At 38.9% G+C, this 27,238-nt stretch overlaps 1 protein-coding gene across 7 annotated transcripts in view; it reads right to left on the bottom strand.

Annotated features, from left to right (window-relative positions):
* Positions 1 to 27,238, bottom strand: part of KLHL24 (kelch like family member 24) — a 52,230-nt gene that overhangs the window by 11,424 nt on the left and 13,568 nt on the right. For 5 of the 7 annotated variants that reach the window (XM_063621807.1, XM_063621804.1, XM_063621806.1 and 2 more), the window contains 5 exons: positions 24,925 to 25,905; positions 10,390 to 10,574; positions 8,672 to 8,790; positions 2,484 to 2,672; positions 1,221 to 1,409 (listed from right to left, as the gene is read on the bottom strand). In XM_063621807.1, coding sequence (XP_063477877.1) covers positions 1,221 to 1,409; positions 2,484 to 2,672; positions 8,672 to 8,790; positions 10,390 to 10,574; positions 24,925 to 25,844 — 1,602 coding nt within the window. In that variant the 5' untranslated portion in view covers positions 25,845 to 25,905. Of the gene's footprint in view, positions 1 to 1,220; positions 1,410 to 2,483; positions 2,673 to 6,519; positions 6,594 to 7,634; positions 7,636 to 8,671; positions 8,791 to 10,389; positions 10,575 to 21,808; positions 21,901 to 24,924; positions 25,906 to 27,238 lie in introns of those variants that run through there. The other 2 variants (XM_063621802.1, XM_063621809.1) reach the window with 2 other exon arrangements.

Raw genomic sequence — 27,238 nt, 5'->3', positions numbered from 1 at the left:
CATCTCTAGAGTGGTATGTGTAGAGCCAGATTTTCAGCATCAGAACCATCAAGCATTTTGGGGGTGGAAGGAAAAAGAGCCATGAATCAAAAGGTGGGGAAAAGGCCTTTTGGGAGGTGGCAGTGTGGGTAGGGAGTAGGGCTCCGGGTAGAATATATGGATGAAAGAAAGCTGAGCACAGCCACTTCCTTTATAACAGAAATAACAGATTTCCCAGCCTCTAACCAAAGAAGCGACCAGTTTGGAAACATTTCTTCTCTTCTAAAATATGAAAGAGACGGGATAAATACTGGAGTAGGATTGTGAAAAAAGTCAAGAGAAAAAAAAAAAAAGGAACAGCCCAAGTGTAACAGATACTTCTCCATGGGATGGTAAAAAAGAAGTTATTTCAATAAAACGACCCCTTGGAAGGAGTTCAAAACAGGTTGCCATATGCTTTATGTGGAGTTTTAAAAAATATATAAAATAATTCAAGCAAACATGAAATATTTTATTTTACTTATTTATTTGCTTTTTTGAGACGGAGTCTCGCTCTGTTGCCCAGGCTGGGGTGCAGTGGCATGATCCCAGCTCACTGCAACCTCTGCCTCCCAGGTTCAAGTGATTCTCCCACCTCAGCCTCCTGAGCAGCTGGGATTACAGGTGTATGCCACCACGCCCATTTTTAATTTTATTTTGTTTTATTTTATTTTTATTTATTTATTTATTTTGAGACGGAGTTTCGCTTTTGTTGTCCAGGCTGGAGTGCAATGGCTTGATCTCAGCTCACCGCAACCTCCGCCTCCTGGGTTCAAGCGATTCTCCTGCCTCAGCCTCCCTAGTAGCTGGGATTACAGGCATGTGCCACTACGCCCAGCTAATTTTGTATTTTTAGTAGAGACGGGGTTTCTCCATATTGGTCAGGCTGGTTTCGAACTCCCGACCTCAGGTGATCCGCCCGCCTCAGCCTCCCAAAGTGCTGGGATTACAGGCATGAACCACCGCGCCCAGCCATAATTTTTTAGTAGAGATGGGGTTTCACCATGTTAGCCAGGCTGGTCTTGAACTCCTGACCTCAAGTGATCCATCCGCCTCGGCCTCCCAAAATGCTGGGATTACAGGCGTGAGCCACCACGCCCGGCCTGAAATATTTTAAAATTGAAATTCCAGTGTATTAATAATGATTATGTACTTGGTCTCTCTTAGATTTATTTTTCTTTTGTACTGCTTTATGTTATTACCTGACGGCTGAATGTATTCTGTACGTGCATCCAGTAATCTTCAACTGGATCATAACAGTATATTGCCTTGGTCAGTCCACCGGCAACATAGATCAGGTTGTTTAGGGATACAGCTGTTATACACCTCTTGGCAATTGGGATAGCTGCACGAAGTAGCCAAGAATTGGTTTCTGGATCGTAAGATTGAACCTAATAACATATAAAAATATATAATTAAAATTTCTAAACAAAAAATGGAAATGTACTTAATAAAGAATCTACCCATACCTACAAACATTATTTAAAATAAAATCCTATTAATTCAGAGAATTGAGAGGTTAGCCTGATAGTGAAATGTCTGAATTATGAACATTCTCAAATAAAATGCAAATTTATTACTATCAAGCAGAATAGAGTACCAAACACACAGAGATTGTTTCTAGAATGAATGGCCACCAGGTTTGTACACTAAAATTAAGTCTAAATTTTTTTACAATTGTGTCATGTAGGATAACTATGCCTCACATCTGAATATAACTTCTTAATGCTTTTAGGGAGTGCTTTCTTCAAAAGAAAACAAGTAAACCTCAATTCAGTCAGTATGCTCTGAATTATCACAAATTCTGAAATAAAAAATTCTAAATAAGTAACATTTGATCACACTATTTTAAACTGAATTTAGAAAAAGAATTAATAGATTGACAAAATTCAGTTAACATTGCTAAACCAGCTAGGCATTAGATGCCTTTTTCCAGAATAAACATTTCCTGAGATGTCAGGATAGCACACATTCTTTCGTCCCAGGAGTTTACTGAACCGGAGCAACTTTGAGCCATCCTCTATTTTCACTATGGAGGTTTCCTTTCCTTTTCTTTTTTTCTGAAAAATACTTCAAAAGTATGTAGAAAATGACCCAGTTGGAAGCAGCATATTTAGTTACTATGTCTTACCCTTTGCTAATTCACTTCTCAACTGTGTTTTGTATAAATAGTTTTTAGATTTTGTAGATGATAGCAAAGGCTCAGAACAATTTATTTAGTAGAAAATTTCTACATAGTCTCATTTCTAAAAGATTGGATCACATTTGTTAGAGCAAATTGTTAGATATACTAGAGTCTCACTTTAGCAACCCAGAATTCAATGTTTTTCTCCAAAAGTATATAGTACCAGAAAATTTTTAAAAGACCCCTCACACTAAGTGACCTGGCTACCTACTTGATAAGCCTTCTGTATTTCCCTTCTTGTACTTATTATTGGTAATTTCTTTAAAAGTGCATGGCTTACCTTATCAGAACAAGTATTATCATCAGGTCCTCCACCAATCACAAACAGTTTGCCTACACAGCTAGTCACTGCAGGAGAACTCACTGCTTCCTTAAGGGGAGCAACTTCAGTCCATCGATTTGAAAAGGAATCATAACATTCTACGCTGCTAAGTCTGTTTTGCCCATCATAGCCTCCAACAACATATACCTATATGTAAAATACATGGAAAAATCTTAATTATCAAAAGTCTGAATTCTGAAGTAGTTGGTTAAAGAATTAAGGGATCTCTTCTCTTTAAAATGCCCTTGCTAAATAAATATAATTGCAATATATTTAGCTCAGAGTTTTTGAGCCTTTTTAAAAATCATCATCCCCTACCACCATCACAATCCACGGAGCCTTTTTAGGTATTTTCTTCGTAATAGTCTTCCCTCAATAAAACCGTAATACCACAGATAAATTGTGTATCTATTTACCTTAATGTATGTATATCTGTGCTTTATACATGAAAGAGTACATGTTTTTTTTCACCTTCTAAGAAACAATCTTTGCCCCCTTGGGGGTAATATTGCTCACATTGAGAATTGTACAATTTAGCTTAAATATTCACACTTATGGGTAACGAAATATTTGATTATTATAAAGAGAGCTGTGAAACTAAAATATTAGGAAAGAATTACTAGACTATGAGAGTGCTAAAGGCAGGCCTTTCTTTTAGTCCCTACAATACCTAGAAAATACTTGACACAAAATGAACTTTAAAGTTCACAGAGCTTTTATGTACATTTTCTCTTCACAAATACAAGAAAGGTATGGCAAATTAGTATTTTTATAAGACAGGTGAACCAATCAGTAAGATATTTATTAAATGGCTTATATGCAAAAAATCCATGGTTTATACAGGGAACTTTCAACCTAACAAAGCTCTCCAGCACCTTAATATCCACGTTTCTCTCTCTCTCTCTTCTTTTTTTGGAAATGGGCCTCATTCTGTTGCTCAGGCTGGAGTGCAGTGGCATGATCACAGCTCACTACAGCCTCAACCTCCAACGTTCAAGTAATCCTCTCACCTCAGCCTCCCAAGTAGCTGAAACCACAGCTGTGTATCACCACACCCTACTAATTTATTTTTATTTTTCATAGAGACAGGGTCTCCCTCTGTTGCCCAGGCTGGTCTCTAACTCTTGGCCTCAAGCCATTCTCCCACCCTCAAGCCATCCTCCTGCCTCAGCCTCCCAAAGTGTTGAGATTACAGGCGTGAGCCATCACGCCCAGCTCACATTTCTCTTAATGGACTGTCATCATTAACTCTTCCCTCCATAGCTAATTAACTATTAAGTCCCACCGAGTCTTCTTCCACAGCATCTTTCACATCTACCCCTTCCTTTACGTTTCCCACTGCCATCACCCACCTGAGGGTCCACAACATTTCATATCTCTCAAATAATCTTCTGGCCTCCACTCTTGTTCTCTCTAAACCATAGATTATTCTTCCTAAAATACTTTACCAATTCCTCTTAATATTTCAACAATGAATGTCTAAGGGTCAAGGCCAAATTTCATACCTTGTCCTTCAAATTTGTCCACAATTTATCTTTCTGTGCGCCCCCAAATTTCCACAGTACTCAATGCCACTTCTATCATGCATTTCTCACATTATGTTAAAATAATCTGTTGGTGAGTTTGTGTCCCCAACACTATGCAGCTCAGACAGGTTAAGTAACTTACAAAAGACCACACAGCTATATGGAGTATGGAACCTGTGGCACGATGTAGCAATTAAGGGCACAGGCTTTGATCACCAGCTCTGCCTTCCAATATAAGGGCAATTTATCTACCCTTTTGGAGACTCAAATTTATTTCCTCAATTTTATAATTTTTTTTTTTTTGAGGCGGAGTTTCGCTCCTGTTGCCCAGGCTGGAGTGCAATGGCATGATCTCAGCTCACTGCAACGTCTGCCTCCTGGCTTCAAGGGATTCTCCTGCCTCAGCCTCCTGAGTAGCTGGGATTACAGGTGCCCACCACCACGCCTGGCTATATTTCCTCAATTTTAAAATGTAGACAGTAATAGTATCTATCACATGGCATAATTTTGAGGATTAAACTTTAATATGTACTCCTACATGTGTAAATTAAAATACAATACATGCCATGAGCATCAAGATAAAAGGCCTCTAGATTAAGAAAAGTCTGAGCTTTTGCCTCTGCTTTATCATTTTTTGTGTAATCTTGGGAAGTGACTTGATCTCTTTGGGGTTATTTATAAGATGACCAAGTTATATTAAATATTCTCCATTATTCCATCATCCCTTCCTACTCTAAGATTTTTTCTTTTTCTTTTTATTTGACAGAGTCTCACTCTGTCACCAGGCTGGAGTGCAGCAGGCAGCTCACTGCAGCCTCTGCCTCTCAGGCTCAAGCGATTCTCCTGCCTCAGCCTCCCAAGTAGCTGGGATTACAGGTGTCCGCCACCGTGCCCAGCTAATTTTTTGTATTTTTGTAGAGACAGGGTTTCACCATGTTGGCCAGGCTGGTCTTGAACTCCTGACCTTGTGATTTGCCTGCCTCGGCCTCCCAAAGTGCTGGGATTATAGGCGTGAGCCACCGCACCCGGTAATTTTTTATTTTTTCTTGAGGATTGCAGCCTGAGACACACTTCTAAGTTACACTGGGGAGTGCTCCCCTAAGATTCTATAATCTAAACCACCCCAGGTTTCCTTAAACAGAGTATTTATAAATTCAAGTATGTTTTATAAGCTTGAATTAAATCTATATTGTAATTTTAGCAAAATGACTTCCATGAATTGAGTACTTGCTGTGTAAGATAGGAATGATTCCTTTTCTTTATTGATTTAGTGCTTCTAAACTTTGAGTATCTTCAAGTCAAGTACACTATTTTGTCAAATAAATTTGAGTTTACCAATACATACATGGTTTTTGAGACATCAATACTTTTCATTTGCCTTTGTATCAGCATCTCCTTCCAACCCCTGGATTATTTTAGCCCCTCTTTTCCAGTAATATTTTGTCCTTCTTGAGGCACAGCCTCAACCTCTATATATAATATAGTAGGTACTGACAAACCAAATGGTTTTAGAAAAGATTCTATTAATATTTTATTTCCAGTAAATCTGTCTCAAGGTCCTCATTATTTCATTGGCCTTGTAGACAGCAGCAGCACACTAGATCCAGGTCGTTAGGAATTAACAGCTTTTAAACTGTGTGTTGAGCTGGGCATGGTGGCTCATGCCTGTAATCCCAGCACTTCGGGAGGCTGAAGCAAGAGGATCGCTTGAACCCAGGAGTTTGAAACCAGCCCAGGCAACAGGATAAAACATTATCTCCACAAAAAATACCAAAATTAGCTGGGTGTGATGGTGTGTGCCTGCACTCTTAGCTACTAGGGAGGCTGAGGTAGAAAGATCACTTGAGCCCAGGATGTTGAGGCTGCAGTGAGCCATGACTATGCTGCTGCACTACAGCCTCAGCAACACAGCAAAACCCTACCTCAAAAAAATAAAAATATATAAACTCTGTTTTGAGAAGCTCTAGTATTCTACACAGCAGTCCCCAACCTTTTTGGCACCAGGGAGCAGTTTAATGGAAGACAATTTTTCCACAGGTCTAGGTGGGGGACTGGTGAGGGGTGGGATGGTTTGGGAATGTAACTGTTCCACCTCAGATCATCACGCATTAGATTCTCATAAGCAGCCGCAACCTAGATATCCCTCATATGTGCTGTCCATGCCCCTATGAGAATCTAATGTGCGCTGATCTGACAGGAGGAGTTGAGGCAGTAAAGCTCACTCAGTGGCTGCTCACCTACTGCTGTGCAGTTAGATTCCTAACAGAACGCTGACTGCAGTGGCAAAATCTTGGCTCACTGCAAACTCCGCCTCCTGGGTTCAAGTGATTCTTCTGCCTCAGCCTCCCGAGTAGCTGGGACTACAGGTGTGGGCCACCATGCCCGGCTAATTTGTGTATTTTTAGTAGACTGGGTTTCACCATGTTGGCCAGGATGGTCTCAATCTCTTGACCCTGTGATCCACCTACCTTGGCCTCCCAAAGTGCTGGGATTACAGGTGTGAGCCACCATACCTGGCCTAGTATAGAGGTTTTAAGAAACCCTTGTGGGGAAAGAGAGGAAGGAGGACTAGTAAGAGGCTGACCAAGAAGGGTTCCTGGTCACCATTTCTGTTTCAACTAGGGCTTTGTTTTTTCATTGGTGGTACTTAACTGTCTCCATAGGAGGGCCTATGAGACAGCAATCTTCTTAGAAAGGAATGCTAGGAGATCAGTCAAAGACATATGCGAAAGCAAGTGTACTGCTTTTAGTTGTTCATTAATTTCAGGTAGTTTTGGACGAGCAGATGGAGATGGGGGCAGGGAGAAGCTACAGACTCCAAGGTAATCCTTGGTACAACTGCTGTATTTTCATCTGTTATGTAATAAATTTTTGTATTAGATATGACTTTTTAAAAGAGAGTATACAGGTTGAACTTTCCAAATCTTAAAAAACCTGAAATCCAAAATGTTCCAAATCTGAAACTTTATGAGTGATGACATTAATGCTCAAAGGAAATGCTCATTGGAACATTTCAGATCTTGGATTTTTTGATTTGGGATGCTCAATGAATATAATGAAAATATTCCAAAATATGAAAAAAATCCAAAATATTTGGCCCGGTGCAGTGGCTCATGCCTCTAATCCCAGCACTTTGGGAGGCTGAGGCAGGCAGATCACTTGAGCCCAGGAGTTCAACACCAGCCTGGGCAATATGGAGAAACCCCATCTCTACAAAAAATACAAAATTAGCCAGGCATTGTGGTGTGCACCTGTGACCTTGGCTACTTGGGAGGTTGATGTCGAAGGGATAGTTTGGGTCCAGGAGGTCAAGGCTGTAGTGAGCAGTGATGGCACCACTGTACTCCAGCCTGGGCAACAGAGTGAGAACCTGTCTAAAAAGAAAAGAAAAAAAAAAATCCAAAATCAGAAACACTTCTGGTCCCAAGCATTTTGGAAACTCCACCTGTAGTTGCTTTTAAAAAGTTTGGAAACTGGCTAGGTGCGGTGGCTCATACCTATAATCCCAGCCCTCTGGGGGGCCAAGGTGGGAGGATCACTTGAGCTCAGGAGTTGGAGACCAGCCTGGCCAACATGGCGAAACCCTGTCTCTACTAAAAATACAAAAATTCGCCAGGTGTGGTGGCGAACACCTGTAATCCCAGCTACTCAGGTGTCTGAGGCAGGAGAATCACTTGCACTGGGGAGACAGAAGTTGCAGCGAGCTAGATAATGCCACTGTACTCCAGCTTGGGCAATAGAGTGAGAGACCTTGTCTCAAAAAAAAAAAAAAAAAAAAAGTTTGATTCTCAGGTTCCTACAGACAGTAGATGGTTCAGAACCCAAATAATGTATTGTTTATAATAATCATTAGCTGCAGTCAAAAATAGGTTTTCTTTAAAAATGTGAGTTTTTTTATTTTTATTTTTTTTCAGGTGGAATCTCGCTCTGTTGCCAGGCTGGAGTGCAGTGGTGCGATCTCGGCTCACTGCAACCTCCGCCTCCCGGGTTCAAGCGATTCTCCTGCGTCAGCCTCCTGAGTAGCTGGGACTACAGGCGCCTACCACCAACCCCAGCTTATTTTTTGTATTTTTAGTAGAGATGGGGTTTCACCACATTGGCCAGGATGGTCTTGATCTCCTGACCTCATGATCCGCCCACCTCAGCCTCCCAAAGTGCTGGGATTACAGGCGTGAGCCACCGTGCCTGGCCTATTAGTGAGTTTATCTTAATATTTATTTAAAATAAAAAAGATAAAATACATGACTTTGGACAAATATATCTCTGCCTGACTGGCAAAGTTAGTAAAAAGAAAACAAACTGCGTGGGTTAGACATTGGCCTGTCTGTATTTGATGTAACTCCTTTATTTTCCAATGCTTCTTAGGCATTTGGACTCCAGTGATGCATGAGAAGAGAAATGTGCTACACTGCCATGAATTCCAAATTAGGAGAACAAAATATCCATTCAAAAGTACAGTGTCATATTGTTTATATCTTTGGTTTAACTATTGAGGTTAGAAATGGAAGGAAATACAATTTGAATCCAAAATACCCAGAGGGTGAGTAAAATGAAAGATTCAGCTGTGGTATTTACTTTGGAAAGGTACCAGCAATAGTAATAAAAAGTGGTTTCTCTTACTTTACCAAGGAGGACAGCCATTTTGTGACGCCATCTGCCTTTATTGAGAGAGGCAACTCTGATCCAAATATTTAACTGTGAGTTATAAATCCAGACATCACGGCTGTTGATTCTTCCACCTTTAAATGCAAAACAATGCACACACAATAATTTATCACGATATAGCTGTCACCAAGACATCTGTGCCACCAAGGCATAGGTAAAGAAAACATGGAATTCATTCATCTAATTCAAGAATTTGAGAATTCAGCTCAATAAATAAAGACCTCTTGAAGTTTAATGGAAATAGTTCTACAGAGCAAATTTAAACTTCACCAATTGTTATCTTGATAAGTGATAATTATAGATCCAAAATAAATACAGGATGTGAATTTTACAAACATAAAAGATTGTTAATTTAAGAGTAAGACATCAGAAGCAGCAAATAGTGGTATTATTCTAAAGGTTTTTTTTTTAATTCACTCATTTTTCAAAAAGCATACTATTGTAAAAAATAAAGTATGTATTGTTATATTTCTCAGTGTGGATAATATATATAATAATCTGCAAAGCTGGTGAAATTATTTTACCAATTAACAAACTTCCCATCATAGATTCTATAGTTATACTTTGTACAAGTCTGTCATTTTATTTTCTAATTTTAAAGGTAACATATCACATATCATAAAGAAGTTCAAGTTAAGAATTTTAAAGCAAATCTTACTTCATAAACTTTGGGGAGAATTTCAGAAAACATGGGTGAATTAGAAATGTTTAATTCTATGAGTACTTCTGATTTGCAAAGAGGTAAAGTTTAAAAAATTACAGCATATTCTACATGCATTTGAGAGCATTTAAAATATGACATGATTAAAGTTATTTTCTGGTGGATCTTTTGTAAATCATTCCATGTCATCTTGTACCTGTTTGTGTTTTTTTTGTTGTTGCTTTTTGTTTGTTTTTTGTTTTTGAGGCAGAGTCTCGCTTTGTCACCAGGCTGGAGTGCAGTGGCGCAATCTCAGCTTACTGCAATCTCCGCCTCCCAAGTTCAAGTGATTCTCCTGCCTCAGCCTCCCAAGTAGCTGGGACTACAGTTGCTCACCATTACACCCGGCTAATTTTTGTATTTTTTAGTAGAGATGGGGTTTCACCATGTTGGCCAGGATGGTCTCGATCTCCTGACCTGGTGATCTGCTTGCCTCGGCCTCCCAAAGTGCTGGGATTATAGGCGTGAGCCACCGCGCCTGGCCTTGTACCTGTTTTTAAGAGCAAAAAGTCGGCCGGGCGCAGTGGCTCAAGCCTGTAATCCCAGCACTTTGGGAGGCCGAGGCGGGCGGATCACGAGGTCAGGAGATCGAGACCATCCTGGCTAACACGGTGAAACCCCGTCTCTACTAAAAATACAAAAAATTAGCCGGGAGTGGTGGCGGGCACCTGTAATCCCAGCTACTCGGGAGGCTGAGGCAGGAGAATGGCGTGAACCCGGGAGGCAGAGCTTGCAGTGAGCCGAGATCGCGCCAGTGCACTCCAGCCTGGGGGACAGAGAAAGACTCTGTCTCAAAAAAAAAAAAAAAAAAAAAAAAAAGAGCAAAAAGTCATTCTTGGTTTTATTTGTTGTAAACTGATATTCCTAAAGTGGGAGTATTCACATTTCACTATTTTAAGACACTGTTTATATTTAAAATAATGAAGCTGTGTGTCCTAATTAAAAGTAGCTACTGTAATAATTCTATATTTACCTGAAACAAGAATGTCATTCCTTAGAGCACAGACTGCATACTCTGATTTGGTAAATTCTGGAAGCTTAGCCAAAGACTTCCATTCTCCTGTTACAGGATCGTAGCATTCAGTGTATGGAAGATTAAATCCTCCAACTCGCTCACATCCTCCAACGACAACTATCACCTCAGAATAGCCAGTGGACCTAAAATAATAATTATTAGCATACATAAATAATATAATAATATTACATTAAAATATGCTCCAGATTTTTTCTTAAAACTCTCAAAACAAACCACGCACTATTATAAACAGTTAAGTTTCTTCTCTGTGCATGTGCCAGATGGTACAGGCTAGAAATTACTTACTTTGAGAACTTTTACAGGGGAGCTAGTGACATCATTATTCCACAGAAAATTTCTATTGGTATTTTTTTCTATTGGTTTTGACCCGAAAATTGTAAAAAAGTCCAAAGATCCTATCTAACCCAATCAGAATATGGGAATATTAAGGATGACTTTCAAATGCAGTTTTGCAGTGATTCAGGTATGCATAACCACACAAGGTAAGATAATGATTTTTTTCTAACTGTAGGAAAATGGTGCTTTTTCATCAGCTTGCTAGTTCTAAAAAACTAATTCATAGTATAATCCAAGCACCCTTTAAAGGAATATGTATATGTACTTGTTCAGAAATTAATTTTTAAAATACAAAGTCAAGTAAATTAAGGTAATCCAACTCAAAATGTTGGGCAATCACTAAAAAGGCTAACAGTTTATAACAAGAATGTTAAAGGAGAAAAGCAAGATGAAAAATTGTACATTAGGCATGTTCAATACTATCTAAAAAATGTATCTGGAAAGAATATACCAAAATGCTAAAGATAGTTGTCTTTGAATTATGTGGCTCCCCCCATTTCTATCATTACAAATTTCCAAACCAATAATGAGCCTGAGCTATTTTTAGAATGCAAAAAATAGCATTTACCACCACTAAAAGAATTCTAATGTTTATGTTAATCACTGGCTTCTCTCATTTTTTAGATTTAAAATAGAGACAGGAATAACCAAAAGCTTATCCACAATTTTTTGTTCATAAGATTCAATTGATAGTTTAGGAATTTTAAAATTCTTTAGCTTTTGTATTTTTCACAAATATAATCTAAATGAAAATCTTTTATAGTTACATTTTATGGTTGCTACAAGTTAAGTCTCACAAAGAAAAATGCCAACAATCCTTCTTCTCTTACTTAAATATAGAGGGAAAAAAAAAACCCCACATCAGGACACTGATTTGTAATTTTAGTCAGTGTGCTGTTACACAATTACAGTAGGAAAAAACAAGCAATATTGGCGTGTCTCTTTTAACAGAGCTATTCTAGCTGCATTTACTCAGACCTATGTCAACTAACCAAATCATGTACCTATTCTATGCCAGACATACTTTTTCCATTATAAAATCAGAAATAAATATGGGAGAAAAGAATTTTCTCCATACATCCAACCAAAAGTACTTTTAGGAATCCAGGAAATTATATAACCTTTACCTAGAATTTAGTAAAACATTAACAGAAGGACCTAAATATTATCAGTAATATTTACTATTTTCCAAGTAATTCCAAAATAAAAATATTAAAAATAAAGAGGCACAGCACCAGATACTTTGGTAGTATAACTACTGACTTATCTATCATTCTTTCCATATAAGTATCATTTCCTAAAACACACTTAAAATCTAAGACAAATCCTCAAAAAAGGTGATATTCCTCAAAGTCTTATTTATTGATCAATCAAAACAAACACTGCTAGTCACTGAAGTTAAATCACTTCTGTCTTAATGTAAAATCCAGAGTAATGATTATATATCATAGGATTTTGTTTTATCCTTTCCTTATTGTACATTACTTGGTTTATACTTTCCCTTTGCTTAAACTTGCTTGCCTCTTTCAAGACTTCTTAGCCCAATAAACATATGTTATCTGTTTTTGTATTTTGGAACAGAAAGAGAAAACAGCATGAGAAGATAATTGCTAAAACATTTAGTACCAATAAATAAAGGGTAACTTCAATGTCTGCTAGAATGTGTGTCTATCTGAAAGGATTAGCAGGCTAGTAGTTTTGCCTGTATTAAATATCCTATTTGCAACCAAATGGCTTTTAGCTTAATTAGATATATCTGATGTTCTCATCAGAGACTGTTAACCCAATAAAAGCATTATTTCTTAAGCTTGGAGAAATACTTATCTGAGGCAGGGAGCTAATGGCCTTAAAGGAAATAGGTTACTCCAGCTGATAATGGCAAGTAAAACAAAATGGCAGGAAAGATGATAGTATAGCATAAATAAAATTCTGGACACCCATGTAATCTATTTCTACAGTGAATGTCATGTCACTCTATTTCACTAATTCTTTTTTTTTTTTTTTTCAAATAGAGACAAGGCCTTACTCTATTGCCAAGGCTGGAGTGCAGTGGCGAGATCGTGGCTCACTGCAACTCCAACTCCTGGCTGAAGTGAGCCTCTCGCCTCAGCCTCCCAGGTAGTTGGGACTACAGGCACATGCCACCACATCTAGTGAATTTACTTTTTGTGTGTGTGTGTGTGTGTGTAGAGACAGGGTCTCACAATGTTGCCCAGGCTGGTCTCAAGCTCATGCACTCAAGCCATTCTCCTGCCTTGGACTCCCAAAGCACGAAGATTACAGCATGAGTCACCATGCCCAGCTTCATAAATTCTTTAAAGTAAAAAATCCAGGCCGGGCGCGATGGCTCATACCTGTAATCCCAGCACTTTGGGAGGCCAAGGTGGGCGGATCGTGAGGTCAAGATATCGAGACCATCCTGGCCAACCTGGTGAAACCCCATTTCTACTAAAAATACAAAAATTAGCTGAGCGTGGTGCGCCTTAGTCCCAGCTACTCGGGAGGCTGAGGCAGGAGGATTTCTTGAACCCAGGAGGAGGAGGTTGCAGTGAGTCGAGATCGTGCCACTGCACTCCAGCCTGGTGACAGAACGAGACTCTCTCTCAAAAAAAAAAAAAAAAAAGAAATCTGATTTTCTGTTGTGATGCAATAACAAATATTTGTTACTTTAGTATTAATTCTCTCCATTTGCTTCTAGGAAAGTGTGATGATCAGATTATCCTTTTTACAATGGTAATACATCTAAAAAAATCATCTTCTTTTATCATTAATTTGAGAAAATATCAAATTAAAAGTTCATGTTCTTTGATTTACGTGAAAGATAAAACAATCATAAATCCACAGGATAGGGCCGGGCGTGGTGGCTCACGCCTGTAATCCCAGCACTTTGGGAGGCCCAGGTGGGCAGATCACAAGGTCAAGAGTTCAAAACCAGCCTGGCCAACATGGTGAAACCCCTGTCTCTACTAAGAATACAGAAATTAGCCGGGTGTGGTGGCAGGCACCTGATATCCCAGCTACTCTGGAGGCTGAGGCAGAAGTGCTTGAACCCAGGAGGCGGAAGGTGCAGTGAGCCGAGATTGTGCCATTGCACTCCAGCCTGGGTGACAGAGCAAGACTCCGTCTTGGGAAAAAAAAAAAAAAAAAAATCCACAGGATATTCTAAACCACACTTAAAAATGTAATAAATAATTATTGGATTCAGTTTAAATATCTTGAAAGGTGAAATAGAGGAATTTCTGGCTGAAATAACTGACCTACTTGTAATTAATGCCAAATATGCTAGACATGTGGAATGCCCAAAAGAAAAGGGTTGAAAACTGATCCTGGCTAATAAGAATATCTGAATATATATTTTTAAAATATATACAATAGGAAAGGAAATGTTTCCATGTAGTATGAAATTGGGAAGGAGAAGGGAGAGATATTAGTGATATAGTCTGTTCACCATTCTAAAACCCAGAAATACCTGAAAATCAAACCATGAAATCAAAATAATGAACTAAAATAGAGATATGAGACTTTAAGCCTTAAAGAGACAGAATGGTTCTCTAGTCTGTAATATATGACAGTTACCAAACTCAATGTACTAATTTATCTAAAAGAAACTATGTATCAAAAAAGGGGATTGGTCAGCTGTAGAAGCAATAAGTAAATGAATAAAGAAATGAATCAAAGAGATGATAATCACCGAGGCAAACATTTGCTGTGCCCATTCAGGTTATTACCTAAGGGAGAGACAATCTAAGCTAAGCTACCTTGAATAGTATTGGTTTTTTGGCAAGAATATTTTGATCGTGGGTGAGACTTCCTCAAGCTATACTAGCTGAGAGGACTTCAGTTCTAAAGGTCTACTAACTCTGTTTGAATTCCATGCTTGCCAAATGACCTTTGAAAATTTTGGCTTCCCATGTAGTGACTTGTCCATAGTTAGAGAATATAACTGGGCAGGCTGACTTAAAATAGGTAGCCTCCTTGTTAATTCCATTTCTTATTGCAAACAGATATATACAGACTAGGAGATAAGTTAATTGGTCTGTCATACTTAATGTTAAATCTGCCTCTAATAGTCTGATCTATTCTTACTGTATAAAAAGAAAAAGTTCCTGAGCCTAGAGGGAATCACTGGATTATGGTGAATTCACCAATATAAATGACCCCATTAGACACTTATACCAGCCATAAGCCTTAGGGATTTTTTTTTTTTTTTTTTTTTTTTTTTTTTTTTTTGAGATGGAGTCTTGCTCTGTCACCCAGGCTGGAGTGCAGTGGCACGATCTCGGCTCACTGTAAGCTCCGCCTCCTGGGTTCACGCCATTCTCCTGCTTCAGCCTCCCAACTAGCTGGGACTACAGGAGCCCACCACCACGCCCGGCTAATTGCTTTTGTATTTTTAGTAGAGACAGGGTTTCACTGTGTTAGCCTCCTAACACGTGGTTTTGATCTCCTGACCTCGTGATCCGCCCGCCTCGGCCTCCCAAAGTGCTGGGATTACAGGCGTGAGCCACCGCTCCCGGCCAGAGCTTTTAAACTTGGTGAGGACACAGTATCAATTTGTGTGGTAAGGCTTTCCACCTGAAACGGCAATAGGTAGGACTGCTTCTATATGAAAATGGCTGTATTGATCAAAAGACTCGAAATGCCAACTTTTCGAAATTGGCAATTATCTAAGAATTTATCACCAGAAACTAATCATAGACATGCTTAAATATGTAGCCACCAAAGATGTTCATCTTATTTAATGGTAAAAAATTAAAAACAAATGTTGGGATGGGTGGGCTATAGAATATTCATGTTATGGAAAGACACTTACCATATACTAACTGGTAAAAACAGACTATGAAATAGATTACAACCCTGTAAATGAAATAATAAATTCATACAGAAAAAAAGAGAATACTTTGGTAGGCTAAAACAGGGGGAGGATCACTTGAGCCCAGGGGTTTGAGACCAGCCTAAGCAACATAGTGAGATCCTGTCTCTATAAAACATACAAAAATTAGTTAGGCATGGTGGCGTGCCTATAGTCCCAGCTACTCAGGAGGCTGAGGTGGGAAAATCCCTTGAGCCAGGGAGGTCTTAAGCTGCAACGAGCCATGATCGCGCCACTGCACTCTAGCCTGGGTTACAGAGGGAGACCTTGTCTCAAAAAAAGAAAAGAAAAGAAAAGAAAAATGCCAAAGGTTTACAATGTTACCTCTTCGAGCTGAAAATTTGGGTAACATTTTTTGCTTCTCCTATTCTCTAAATTTTCTCCAATTAACATATTGCTCCTTTCCCACCCTGCCGCAAGTTAAGAAAGAACAAAAGAAAAAAAACACCACCACCACCTTACTATTAACGGTTACTATTGGGCATCTGCTCAACCTAGCACAGGATGGGATTTTCAGTCATCACATTTCTGCTACGTGATTCTGCTCCCATGACCATAGGTAAATATCCACAAAATGTCGTCTGGCTACATCAGAGATTATGTCTCCCCAAGAGAAGGAGAGATTCATTTTCTCTGACTGACTGAACTTGTAATATGTCAACCCCAAACCTATGTGTGGCCATATTCTGCCAGACTAATGGGAGGAAATGATGCAGACACGCAGAGAAAAGCAGAGGCAAGAGGTAGAGAGAAGGCACAACTTGGTTTCTGGTAGCTTTTTAGTAGCCTGTTCCAGTCTTCTTTGAGGTCTTATTGAATTTTTGCTCTTAGGTCCTACAAGACACTGATTCTTGTATCCTTTTTTTCCTTGAGACGGAGTCTCACTCTGTTGCCCAAGCTGGAGTGCAGTGGCACGATCTTGCAATCTCTGCCTCCTCCCGGGTTCAAGCCATTCTCCTGCCTCAGTCTCTGCAGCAGCTGGGATTATAGGCATGCACCACCATGCCCAGCTAATTTTTGTATTTTTAATAGAGACGGGGTTTCACCATGTTGGCCAGGCTGGTCTCAAACTCCTGACCTCAGGTGATCCACCCATCTCGGCCTCCCAAATTGCTGGGATTACAGGTAGGTGTAAGCCACTGTGCCCAGCCTCTTGTATCTTTTTAATAAATTTCCCTTTTATGCTTGACCTGGTGAGTTTGTTTCTATTTGCAATCAGAATTTGGATACGTTAGAGTTCAATGGATTGCAGAAAAAAACCAACAACCTACAAATGGCTTTCAAACTCAGGAAAAGATGCTCAATCATCTACACTAAAAAAGTAAATGCACACTTTGGGAGACCAAGGTGGGAGGATTACTTGAGCCCAGGAGTTTGAGACCAGCATGGGCAACAAAGTGAGACTCTGTCTCTACAAAAAATAAATAATAATTAGCAGGGCATGGTGACCCACACCTAGTAGTTCCAGCTACTCGAGAGGCTGAGGCAGGAGGTTTGCTGGAGTCTGTGAGATTGAGGCTGCAGTGAGCTACGACTGTGTCACTGTACTCCAGCTTGGGCGACCAGAGCGAGAACCTGAAAAAAAAAAAAAATGGGAGGAAGGAAGGAAATGTAAATGAAAATTATGAGATACCACTTTCACTTTGCAGAGTAGCAAAGATTTACAAAAAGTAATGTAAACAAATTATATTGGCAAAGGGGTGCAGAAATAGGCACTTTCATATTTTTGTTGAAGTATAAATTGAAAGGCAATTTTTATAATACCTGTAAAGATTTAAAATGCACATATCCTATGACTGAGCAAGTCTACTTCTAGTAATGCAAACTATAAATTAACAGTGTATGTATGCAAAGACAATGTACAAGAATATTCACTAAGTATCATTTGCAATGGCAAAAAAATGAATTAGAAACAACCTAAATACCCATAAAGAGATTGAGTAAATAAAATAAATTATGGTATATCCATAAATAGGATACCATATAGCTCTTTCAAAAGAACAAGTTTGAAATGTTCTACAATAGTAATAATAATGAGATCTATGTGTGATGATATAGAACAGTTTCCAAGATACTGTTAAGTGGGAAATGCAAGGTGCAGAACTGTGAGTGCTGTACCCTACTATCTGCATAAAAGAAGTAGGGAGGCATTCACATACAACTATGCAAATAATATTTCTTTTTTTTTTTTTTTTTTTTTTTTGAGACAGAGTCTAGCTCTGTCATCCAGGCTAGAGTGTAATGGTGCGATCTCAGCTCACTGCAACCTCTGAGTCCCGGGTTCAAGCGATTCTCCAGCCTCAGCCTCCTATGTAGCTAGGATTACAGGTGTCCACCATCATACCCAGCTAATTTTTGTATTTTTAGTAGAAACGGGGTTTCACCATGTTGGTCAGGCTGGTCTCGAACTCCTGACCTCGGGTGATCCACCTGCCTCGGCCTCCCAAAGTGCTAGGATTATAGGCGTGAGCCACCATGCCCAGCTATACAAAGAATACTTCTAAAAGAAGTTCAAAAAACTAGTAATAAAGGTATCCTTTGAGAGCAGAATCAATGGTTCTCTGAAGGGTTAAGCAGAGGGAGATTTACAATGTATACTCTTTACGTAAAAATATTTGAGTTCAAAACAATGAATTAACATACATATATAAATGGTAGGCTACTCATCCTATAATATAGGAGAATAGCATTCTTCAGTGGGATTGGAATAGGAATTCAGAACACTAACTTCTAGCCCTGATTCTGGTTCTAACTAGCTTTGTGACTAGGAGCAAGTGAGTTAACTGTGCCTCAGTTTTATCACTTGTAAAATATGGAATGAAGGGATTTATTAAATAATCATAAACACCATTTCTTAAGGAAAAATATATTTAGAACTCCCTTGGTCTTCTCATTTGTTTTCAACAGAACTTGAGGCTTGCCCTCATTACGGCCATTGGATTCCTATATTCACTATATAGTAACTGATTATCAGGTAAGAGATAGTAGAAAACGTTAGAAGAGACAAGTACTTAATGGCTGATTCCAACCTCAAAATGATCAACTTATTAAGTCTCAGCTATGTCTATTGCTCAGTGGAGTCTGGCAAAGGGCATCAATTTTTTTCACAGACAGAACAACTTGCCATGTATGGTCAATATATCAGAAGACACTTGCCCAGTTTAGTGCCATCCATGTTTCCTCTTGGGAACCTCATTTTGTAGGCAGCCCAGGCCTGCCAAAATGGAAAATTAGCATCTATCCGGGGAAATGACTCTTTCCAGGGAATCGTTATGGTAGATGCTAAGGATGTGGATCAGGACAGGATGCAAAAGCAGCAGCATCAGAACCACACTACCAAGCAATCATGAGTTTAAAAGTCTGATATTTAGGCTGGTATGGGAAATATGGAAATCAGTATTTGGGGTAAAACAGGGGCAAGAAATGGAAATTAGGTGTACTAGAGATCAGAATCAGATTGTTAAACAACAGTCAGGAATGTGAAACATCAGTCAGGGACCACAGAGTAAATATCAGTTTATTCATGAATTGGGATGAGGTTGGGGCAGAGAGGCCCATCACAAGCAGAAAAGTAAGTTACTTTTCTTCAGATGAAAAGGGTTGAAGCCTAGCACTTAGCATACTGAGATGGCACATAAAGGTAACTCAAATATTTATTAGATGAAATTTAAGACCTGTTTAAGTTAGCTACCATATTAATTCTCTACAGAGTTCAAAAGTATTTCTGAGCCCAAACATGCATCTAAGTATTAATACGAACTTTTTCTACCTCAAATATTTTCCATACTAATATTAAACTTCTGACCTAGAAACAAGTTTCAAAATTATGTTGGGGAGTCAGGAAGAGGGCCGAAGGAAGAAAGGAGGAAAGAGAGGAAATTATGAATGCTAAGAGCGGTTTGGCATGGTGGCTCATGCCTGTAATCCTAGCACTTTGGGAAGCCGAGGTGGGAGGATCTCTTGAGCCCGGGAGTTCAGGACAAGCCTGAGCAACATGGGGAAACCCCATTTCTACAAAAAATAAGCCAGGGATGGTGATGCACACCTGTAGTCCCAGCTACTTGGGAGGCTGAGGTGGGATAATCACCTGAGCCTAGGAAGTGGAGGCTGCAGTGAGCCATGATGGCACCACCACACACCAGTCTGAGTAACAGAGTGAGACCCTGTCTCAGAAAAAAAAAAAAAAAAAAAAAAAAAAAGATGCTAAGGGCACTCTGAGTAAAGGCAGAGGATGTAGTGCAGTTATATAGTATCAGCATTTTTGCAGAGTGCCTATTTTTAAAATTTTAATTAATAATAATTTTCTTTTTTTGAAATGGAGTCTCTGTCGCCAGGCTGGAGTACAGTGGCGCGATCTCGGCTTACTGCAGTCTCCGCCTCCTAGGTTCAAGTGATTCCTGTGCCTCAGCCTCCTCAGCCTCCCAAGTAGATGGGACTACAGGCACGTTCCACCATGCCCGCTAATTTTTTGTATTTTAGTAGAGATGGGGTTTCACCATGTTGGCCAGGATGGTCTCAATCTCCTGACCTCATGATCTGCCCGCCTCGGCCTCCCAAAGTGCTGGGATTACAGGTGTGAGACACTGTGCCTGGCCAGTAGAATTTTTTTGAGTCAGGGTATTGCTCTGCCACCCAGGCTGGAATGCAGTGGCCTGCTCATGGCTCACTGTAACCCCAAACTCCTAGGCTCAAGTGATCCTCTTGCCTCAACCTCCCAAGTAGCTGGGACTACGGGTGCATGCTACAATGCCTAGCTAATTTTTTCTTTTTCTTCTGTAGGAACAAGGTGTCATTATGTTGTCCAGACTGGTCTTGAACTCCTGGGCTCAAGCAACCCCCATGCCTTGGCCTCCCAAAGTGCTCGATTACAGGTGTGAGCCACTGCACCTGGCCTATAGCCATTGTTTCTAAGCTTTACTCCTTCTGTGATTAGTCTCTACTGTTTTTTCCACACACCTAAGGGTTTACAACTGGCAGGGCAGATTATCAAAGCTTTCATGCTCTTAAATTGGCCTATGTCCTCTTTCTGGGAAACTACCACCACACTGTTTTTAATATAATGCATTTTCGGGATTTCTCTGTCACTTACGAGACACGTGGGTATATAGGGAGAATTTCTATTATGGGTTGAGCTCTGGACAATACTTGGCACAGAATAGATACTAAAGGAACACTGGCTGATATAGAGAGTATAACTTAACTGTACATCGGAGGGATTAGACTGCCACCACCCTAAACCAGAGTTAATCTCTGCATCACTAATGGTGGGACACCCAGATATGCTGTGATTGCTAATATGATGCAATATAATATACACATTACATAGGATTAATTCTAGCTATAAATATTTAACTTATATTCATCTAACTGAAGCTCATAGAACCAACTTCCAGTTTCCAGGAAACACAGCTAAATGATGCCATAAGGAAGCAATGAGACTGATCCAAAAGGGAGAATATTTTTCTGACAACTTCCCCATTGACAAGTCAGAATCATAAAAAAGAAACTGTTTGGAAGTAAAAGATATTTCACAGAAATAACCTGATGTAATGAGTAATCCTAGCTTGGATCCAGGTTTATTAAAGAACAGTTTGGAAGACTGGGGGAGTCTGAATACAGATTGCGTATTAGATAATATGAATTATTATTATTAAGTTTAAATGTGCTAATGTTATTTTGCCTGTTATTTTAAAAAGATGCACAGTCAAGTAAAAAGCATATATAAAAATTTAAAAAGAAATATATACATGCAATAAAAAATAAATAAGATATATAAAATTTGAAAACAAAATATAAATGAATGAATGGAAGAGAAAAGTCTGGGCTGGTTTGGTAGTCAACAGCATGCATGGTAATTAAAACCATGAAAATAGATGAGATAAGGTCACCTAGGCAAGTAAATAAGAGAAGACAAAGAGATGTGAATCAGGCAGATAATATTTCAGACTAGATGTAGGAGTAAGAACCATTAAATTGAAAAAGAGCAACTGGAGAAATAGGAGGACCATAAGGAGAATGGCATTCCAGAAGCCAATGGAGGTATTTCAAGATGGATAAGGCAATTAATAATATCAAATTCGAAAGAGCTCAAGCTGGATAAAGACTGAAGAGAGGCTAGCAAATAACAAATAGAAGGTCAGTGATGACCTGATTGAGAGGAGTTTCAGTAGAGTGACTGCAGCAGAAGTCAGAGGAATGAACTGCTGTTGAAGAAGTGGAGACATCACTCCTCTTTTTTTTTTTTTTTTTGAGACGGAGTCTCGCTCTGTCACCCAGGCTGGAGTGCAGTGGCGTGATCTCGGCTCACTGCAAGCTCCACCTCCCAGGTTCACGCCATTCTCCTGCCTCAGCCTCTCCGAGTAGCTGGGACTACAGGCGCCCGCCACCACGCCCGGCTAATTTTTTGTATTTTTAGTAGAGACGGGGTTTCACCGTGGTCTCGATCTCCTGACCTCGTGATCCGCCCGCCTCAGCCTCCCAAAGTGCTGGGGTTACAAGCGTGCGCCACCACGCCTGGCCATCACTCCTCTTTCAAAGAAGTTTGGAGTTTCTCAGAAAGATGAGAACCTGTACAAATAATACACATTGTTCAGATAATGAAATTCCTAGTGATTAATGCCAACATGTTGTGGCAATCAGGAGACTGGAGAGATCACTGGGTGAAACAGGAGGATTTATTTAGGCGGCCACCAACTCAGCAGATTAACATCCAAAGTCCAGCTGGAGCTATAATAACATTATCTGCAAAAACAGGCAAAGGCCCCCAAAAAATGGGTTCCAAAAGCAAGTATGAGAAAAACAAGTTCTTATCAGTCTCCCCCTAAAATTCTCTCCCCATACTATCATTCTTTGTTCTGCTCTCACAACTAGTTTTGTAACTACCTTTACAAGTTTGCAAAGGTTTTATAAGTTCCTGTTTTTCTCTATGTAACACAGCAAAGTCACAAAACATGCCTAAATTGCAAAAACCTCTCACAGTACAATTAACTGCCTTTGTTCTGCTTCTGCAAGCCTGGTTTCCCTGCCCTGCAAATTTCACGCCACTGGCTAGCCACTCCACTTCAGCAGCATAAATAAAAGTCAAGCCCTGTCTTTGTTCATTGCTCAACCTTTAGATGTTAATCCACTAAGTTGGTGGCCACCTAAATAAAATCCTCCTGTTTCACCCAGTGGTCTCTCCAGTCTCCTAATTCCCACAGCAAACATGCAGTAACAGATAAGTGAAAGATAAATGTAAGGGACAGAAGGTGATAGCAGAGTTATAAAATAAAGGATTCCTCATGTAATGCCCACATAAAATAAATATCTGCTATCATATTTTTAAGAGTCTGCAAATTCAATAGAACTATAGTTTGGTTTTTATACTTGTCTCTTAAAGAAAGGTGATACTGCAATTTATAAAGAGATGTTTCACTGTGGAAATAGATTCGTTCCCTTAAAAATTGGATATAAAATACATTTTTGGAAATCAAATAATTAAGTAAGTTAGGAAAAGTATCTCTTCAAAAGAGTGATGGGACCCTTAGGCTGCAATCTGATTGCATTCAAATTATGTCTTTATAAATATTAGTAATAAATGTCTTATTTTGATTTTACAACATATAACCCTTGGTTCCTACTCTAATCCTATGAGATAGGCAGGCTGAGTATTATTAGCCCCATCTGAGCTCAGACCATTCGGTCTGCTACAGGGGTATTTGTCTTGCAAAAAGGAGTGATTTTCCCTTTAGAGGGATACTGTGTGTTCACAAAAGTTCTCGAAGAGCTAATAGTCACACAGCTCTGAAGTTGTTTAGTTTTCTTAATTAATACATTATTCAAACTAGTATAAATTTTAAAAACAAGCTATCTCACAGTATGCTGACTTTTAACATTCCAAAACAATGATAGTCAAAATTTAAGGTAAAAATGTGGTTTATGAGCTATGCTATAGTAAATTCACAGAAAAAATGAAGATGGCTTAATAATAAACCAATAATAAACTAATAAAAATACTAGTTTCACAACAATGTAAATATACTTAACATTACTGAAATGTATAATTAAAAATGATTAAGACAGTAAAGTTTATGTTATGTGTTTTTTATCACAATTAAAAAAAAAACCAACACCAACATTAGCTTTGTTAGAAAAATATTAAAAGGATTAAAAGGATAATTTACTGTAATATTTTTCATAACAGGCATTTCTTGCTTATTCACAATAAATATTCCTTCCACTATTAAGGCATGGAGATTATTTGTCTATAGTTTATGAATTAAAATCGATACGTACTTTATAGAAATAATATATTGGAAGAAGATACAAATATACTACAATATTTAACTGCATTCTACCCCCTAAGCACACATTTTCCAAATTCTCTATAATGATAATGTAATTTTCACATTCAGAAAAAAGATTTTTTAAAATTGAGATTGACATTAAATATAATAACTGTAACAATTAAGTAAGATTTGAGGCCTGGATTTTACATCTCAGAATTCACTCAATGTATACCATCTTATTTAATTCACCTCTATATTTCATGCTTCTGTGTTAGGACAAAGGCCAGTCTGTGGATGTGCAAACATTCTTTTTTCTTTTTTTTTGAGACAGAGTCTCACTCTGTTGCCCTGGCTGGAGAGCAGTAAGAGCATGGCTCACAGCATCCTCAAACTCCTTGGCTCAACCAATCCTCCCACCTCAACCTTCTGAGTAAGTGGGACTACAGGTCCGTGCCACCATGCCTGGCTAATTATTTTTAGCAGCGATGAGGTCTCGCTATGTTGCCCAGGCTGGTCTCGAACTCCTGAGTTCAAGCGCTCCTCCACCTTGGCCTACCAAAGTACTGGGATTATAGGCGTGAGCCCCTGTGCCCAGGAGCAAATTTTTTTTATAAGTAGAGGCAGTGCAAGAGAGCCTACTAAAGTCTTAGCTACCCTGTATCCAAAGACTCTTTGGAAAGAAAAGTGGAATGGTTTGGGGCCCTACAAAGGTTAAGAGAAATTAGTAGAAATATGTTGAGATATGCACAGTTGCAAAGACCCTTTGCTACACCGTTTGATAGCACAGAACAACAACAACAACAAAAAATGCTACTGTTGAATCTAGAATTCACTAGAAGAGACATTCTAGTGACTTATATAATCCAAAATAAATCTAAAATTATATACAGCCACAGGTAGACAGTGCATATAAATGACAACACTGAGATTGCATTCAGGAGCTTTAAAGATATATTAAAAACTTTTGTTAACTATATTTGAAAACAGTCTTCTCACCTGCGTGGCCTAGTCCTTGGGGACATCATTTCATTCCCAAGTATGTGGTACCGTCTTGCTTCATGCAACAACTGATAACACTCAGGAGAATTCTGGATCAATTGGTCCACTTCAACTGTTTGAACAAAGTAGTTGGGATGCAACAGAGGGAGTCTCACATGTGTCAGGAGCTCATGTAACAGTGGTCTTCTCAGATCAACGGCACGATAGACCCAACGCATGACGGCCTCAAAAACCATCTCCTCTTTACCAATAACAAGTTCATCGCTACAAATATAATCAATAAGTTCATCTTTGTCAAGCTCAAGAAATTCTTCGTGCTGGGATACATCCTCAAAAGTCTGTAATGCAAAATTTTTGCATTTTGTGAAGAGTGTTTTGAGTGAATGGGTATCAGCAAAGCGCTGGATTCCTAAGCAATTACAAGGATCAAGTTGCTCCTCCAAGAACTTGGCACATGCATCACGGAGAACACTAATCTGAAAGAGGCTTGATGTCTCAAAGAGATATTGTACATTCTCTGTAGTGATCTTCACCTTTCCAGTATAAACATACTGCAAAAAACATTCCATAGCTTCAGCTAAAATACCATTGATCTCAACCAACATTTCTCGGCTTTCCCTGTGGTCATTACAAAACATAGCTCTGAAGTAGCTGCTACAGGCTGAGAGCACAGCTCTATGGCAAGGAAATTCTTTTCCTTCCACACAAATGATAACGTCTGTGAATAAGCGGCTATCTCGAAATTCATTAAATATCTGGAGTATGTTTTCGGCATGGGATGATCCTGAAGAGAAGTCAAAAAACTCATGACCTGTCAGAGATTTGGGGTCCATTTCAAAAACTTTACGCTTAGTTGCTGGGGAATCACGCACCCCAAGATCCTCTCTGTTTAGTCTGCGTCCCAATATTAGTACCATTGTTACATCAGTTGACTATATAATTGTTGAGAAATGACTGTTAGGGATCTTCTTTATGTGGCTAAAAGTAAAAAAAGGAAAACATTTCAATATGCAAAAAATTCAATATTCAAATTACATAATTTCATTTTAATATAAACACTGCAACAAAATCACATAATTAATATATTTCATATAGGGTACACAGCACTATCTCATGTTAATAAAAACCGATAAACAAAAATCTGCATTTGAACAATTAGAACATTAAGGGTAATTTGCAATAGTACTCCTTCAGGCTCCCCTTTTCTACCTGAAAGAATACTATGTACTTCGTGAGTTACTAATAACCTTCCGTTTCCTCCCCATTTACAGAGCTGAGTTTCATACTATTGACTGTAGAATGGTGTAAGACACAATTTGACTACAGTTAGAATTCTAACATAGTTACCTTTCTTTTTAAAAATCTTTTTTATTTTGAGACAAGGTCTCACTCTGTCACCAAGTTTGGAGTAAAGTGACATGATCATAGCTCACTGTAACCTCAAACTCCTAGGCTCAAGCGATCTTCCTGCCTCAGCCTCCTGAGTAGCTGTGACTACGTGTGCGTACCACCATGCCTGGCTATTTTTTTTTACTTTTTGTAGAGATGGGATTTTGAACTCCCGGCCTCAAGTGATCCTCTCACCTCAGCCTCTCAAAGTACTGGGATTACAGGCATGAGCCACCATGCCTGGTGAAATAATTATTATCTTAATATAGAATTCCTAGAGAGGAATTTAGCTGTATCTATTTAAAAATATGTACACTGTTTGACCAACAAGTCCTTTTTTTTTATTTTTTAGCGCTCTCTCCTTAGGAAATAATCAGAATTATGTGGAAAGATTTATCTATACAGATATCCAGTGCTGTATTGATAGAAAATACTCAAAATAACCTAAATGCCCTGTAAGAGGGGATTGGTTAAACCACAGTACATCTTCTGGCTAGAACAAAGTCTATGCAGCCATTAAAAATTATATATGACTATTTAACGACATGGGGAAGTAGTAACCACACAGTAAGTGAAAAAGTAGATCACAAAACATATGCCAACAGGAAAAATAATGTATCTGTGAATCTAGGGATAGGATGTACATATGCCAAAATGTTTTATTTATCTTCTCTATTTTCCATAAAAATTTCTATTATAAAATGTAATATTCATTTAAAAAAATTTCATGCATGTTATCTAGGTCTTGTTCCCTTTTACTAATAAGAAACATCCCAAAACCCCCTCAGAAATGACTTTCAGTAAGTAACTGATGGATTGAGGCACTTGGCTATAGCCATCAATTCTCTCTCTCTCCTTCTCTCTGTCTCTTTTGTTTTGAAAACAAGGTCTCATTCTGTCACCCACGCTGAAGTGCAAAGGC

The sequence above is a fragment of the Symphalangus syndactylus genome, chromosome 17 (genome assembly GCF_028878055.3).
Source record: "Symphalangus syndactylus isolate Jambi chromosome 17, NHGRI_mSymSyn1-v2.1_pri, whole genome shotgun sequence".
NCBI classification, from domain to species: domain Eukaryota; kingdom Metazoa; phylum Chordata; class Mammalia; order Primates; family Hylobatidae; genus Symphalangus; species Symphalangus syndactylus.
The sequence above is the reverse complement of the archived record's forward strand: the minus strand, read 5'-3'. Positions and strand labels throughout refer to the sequence as shown.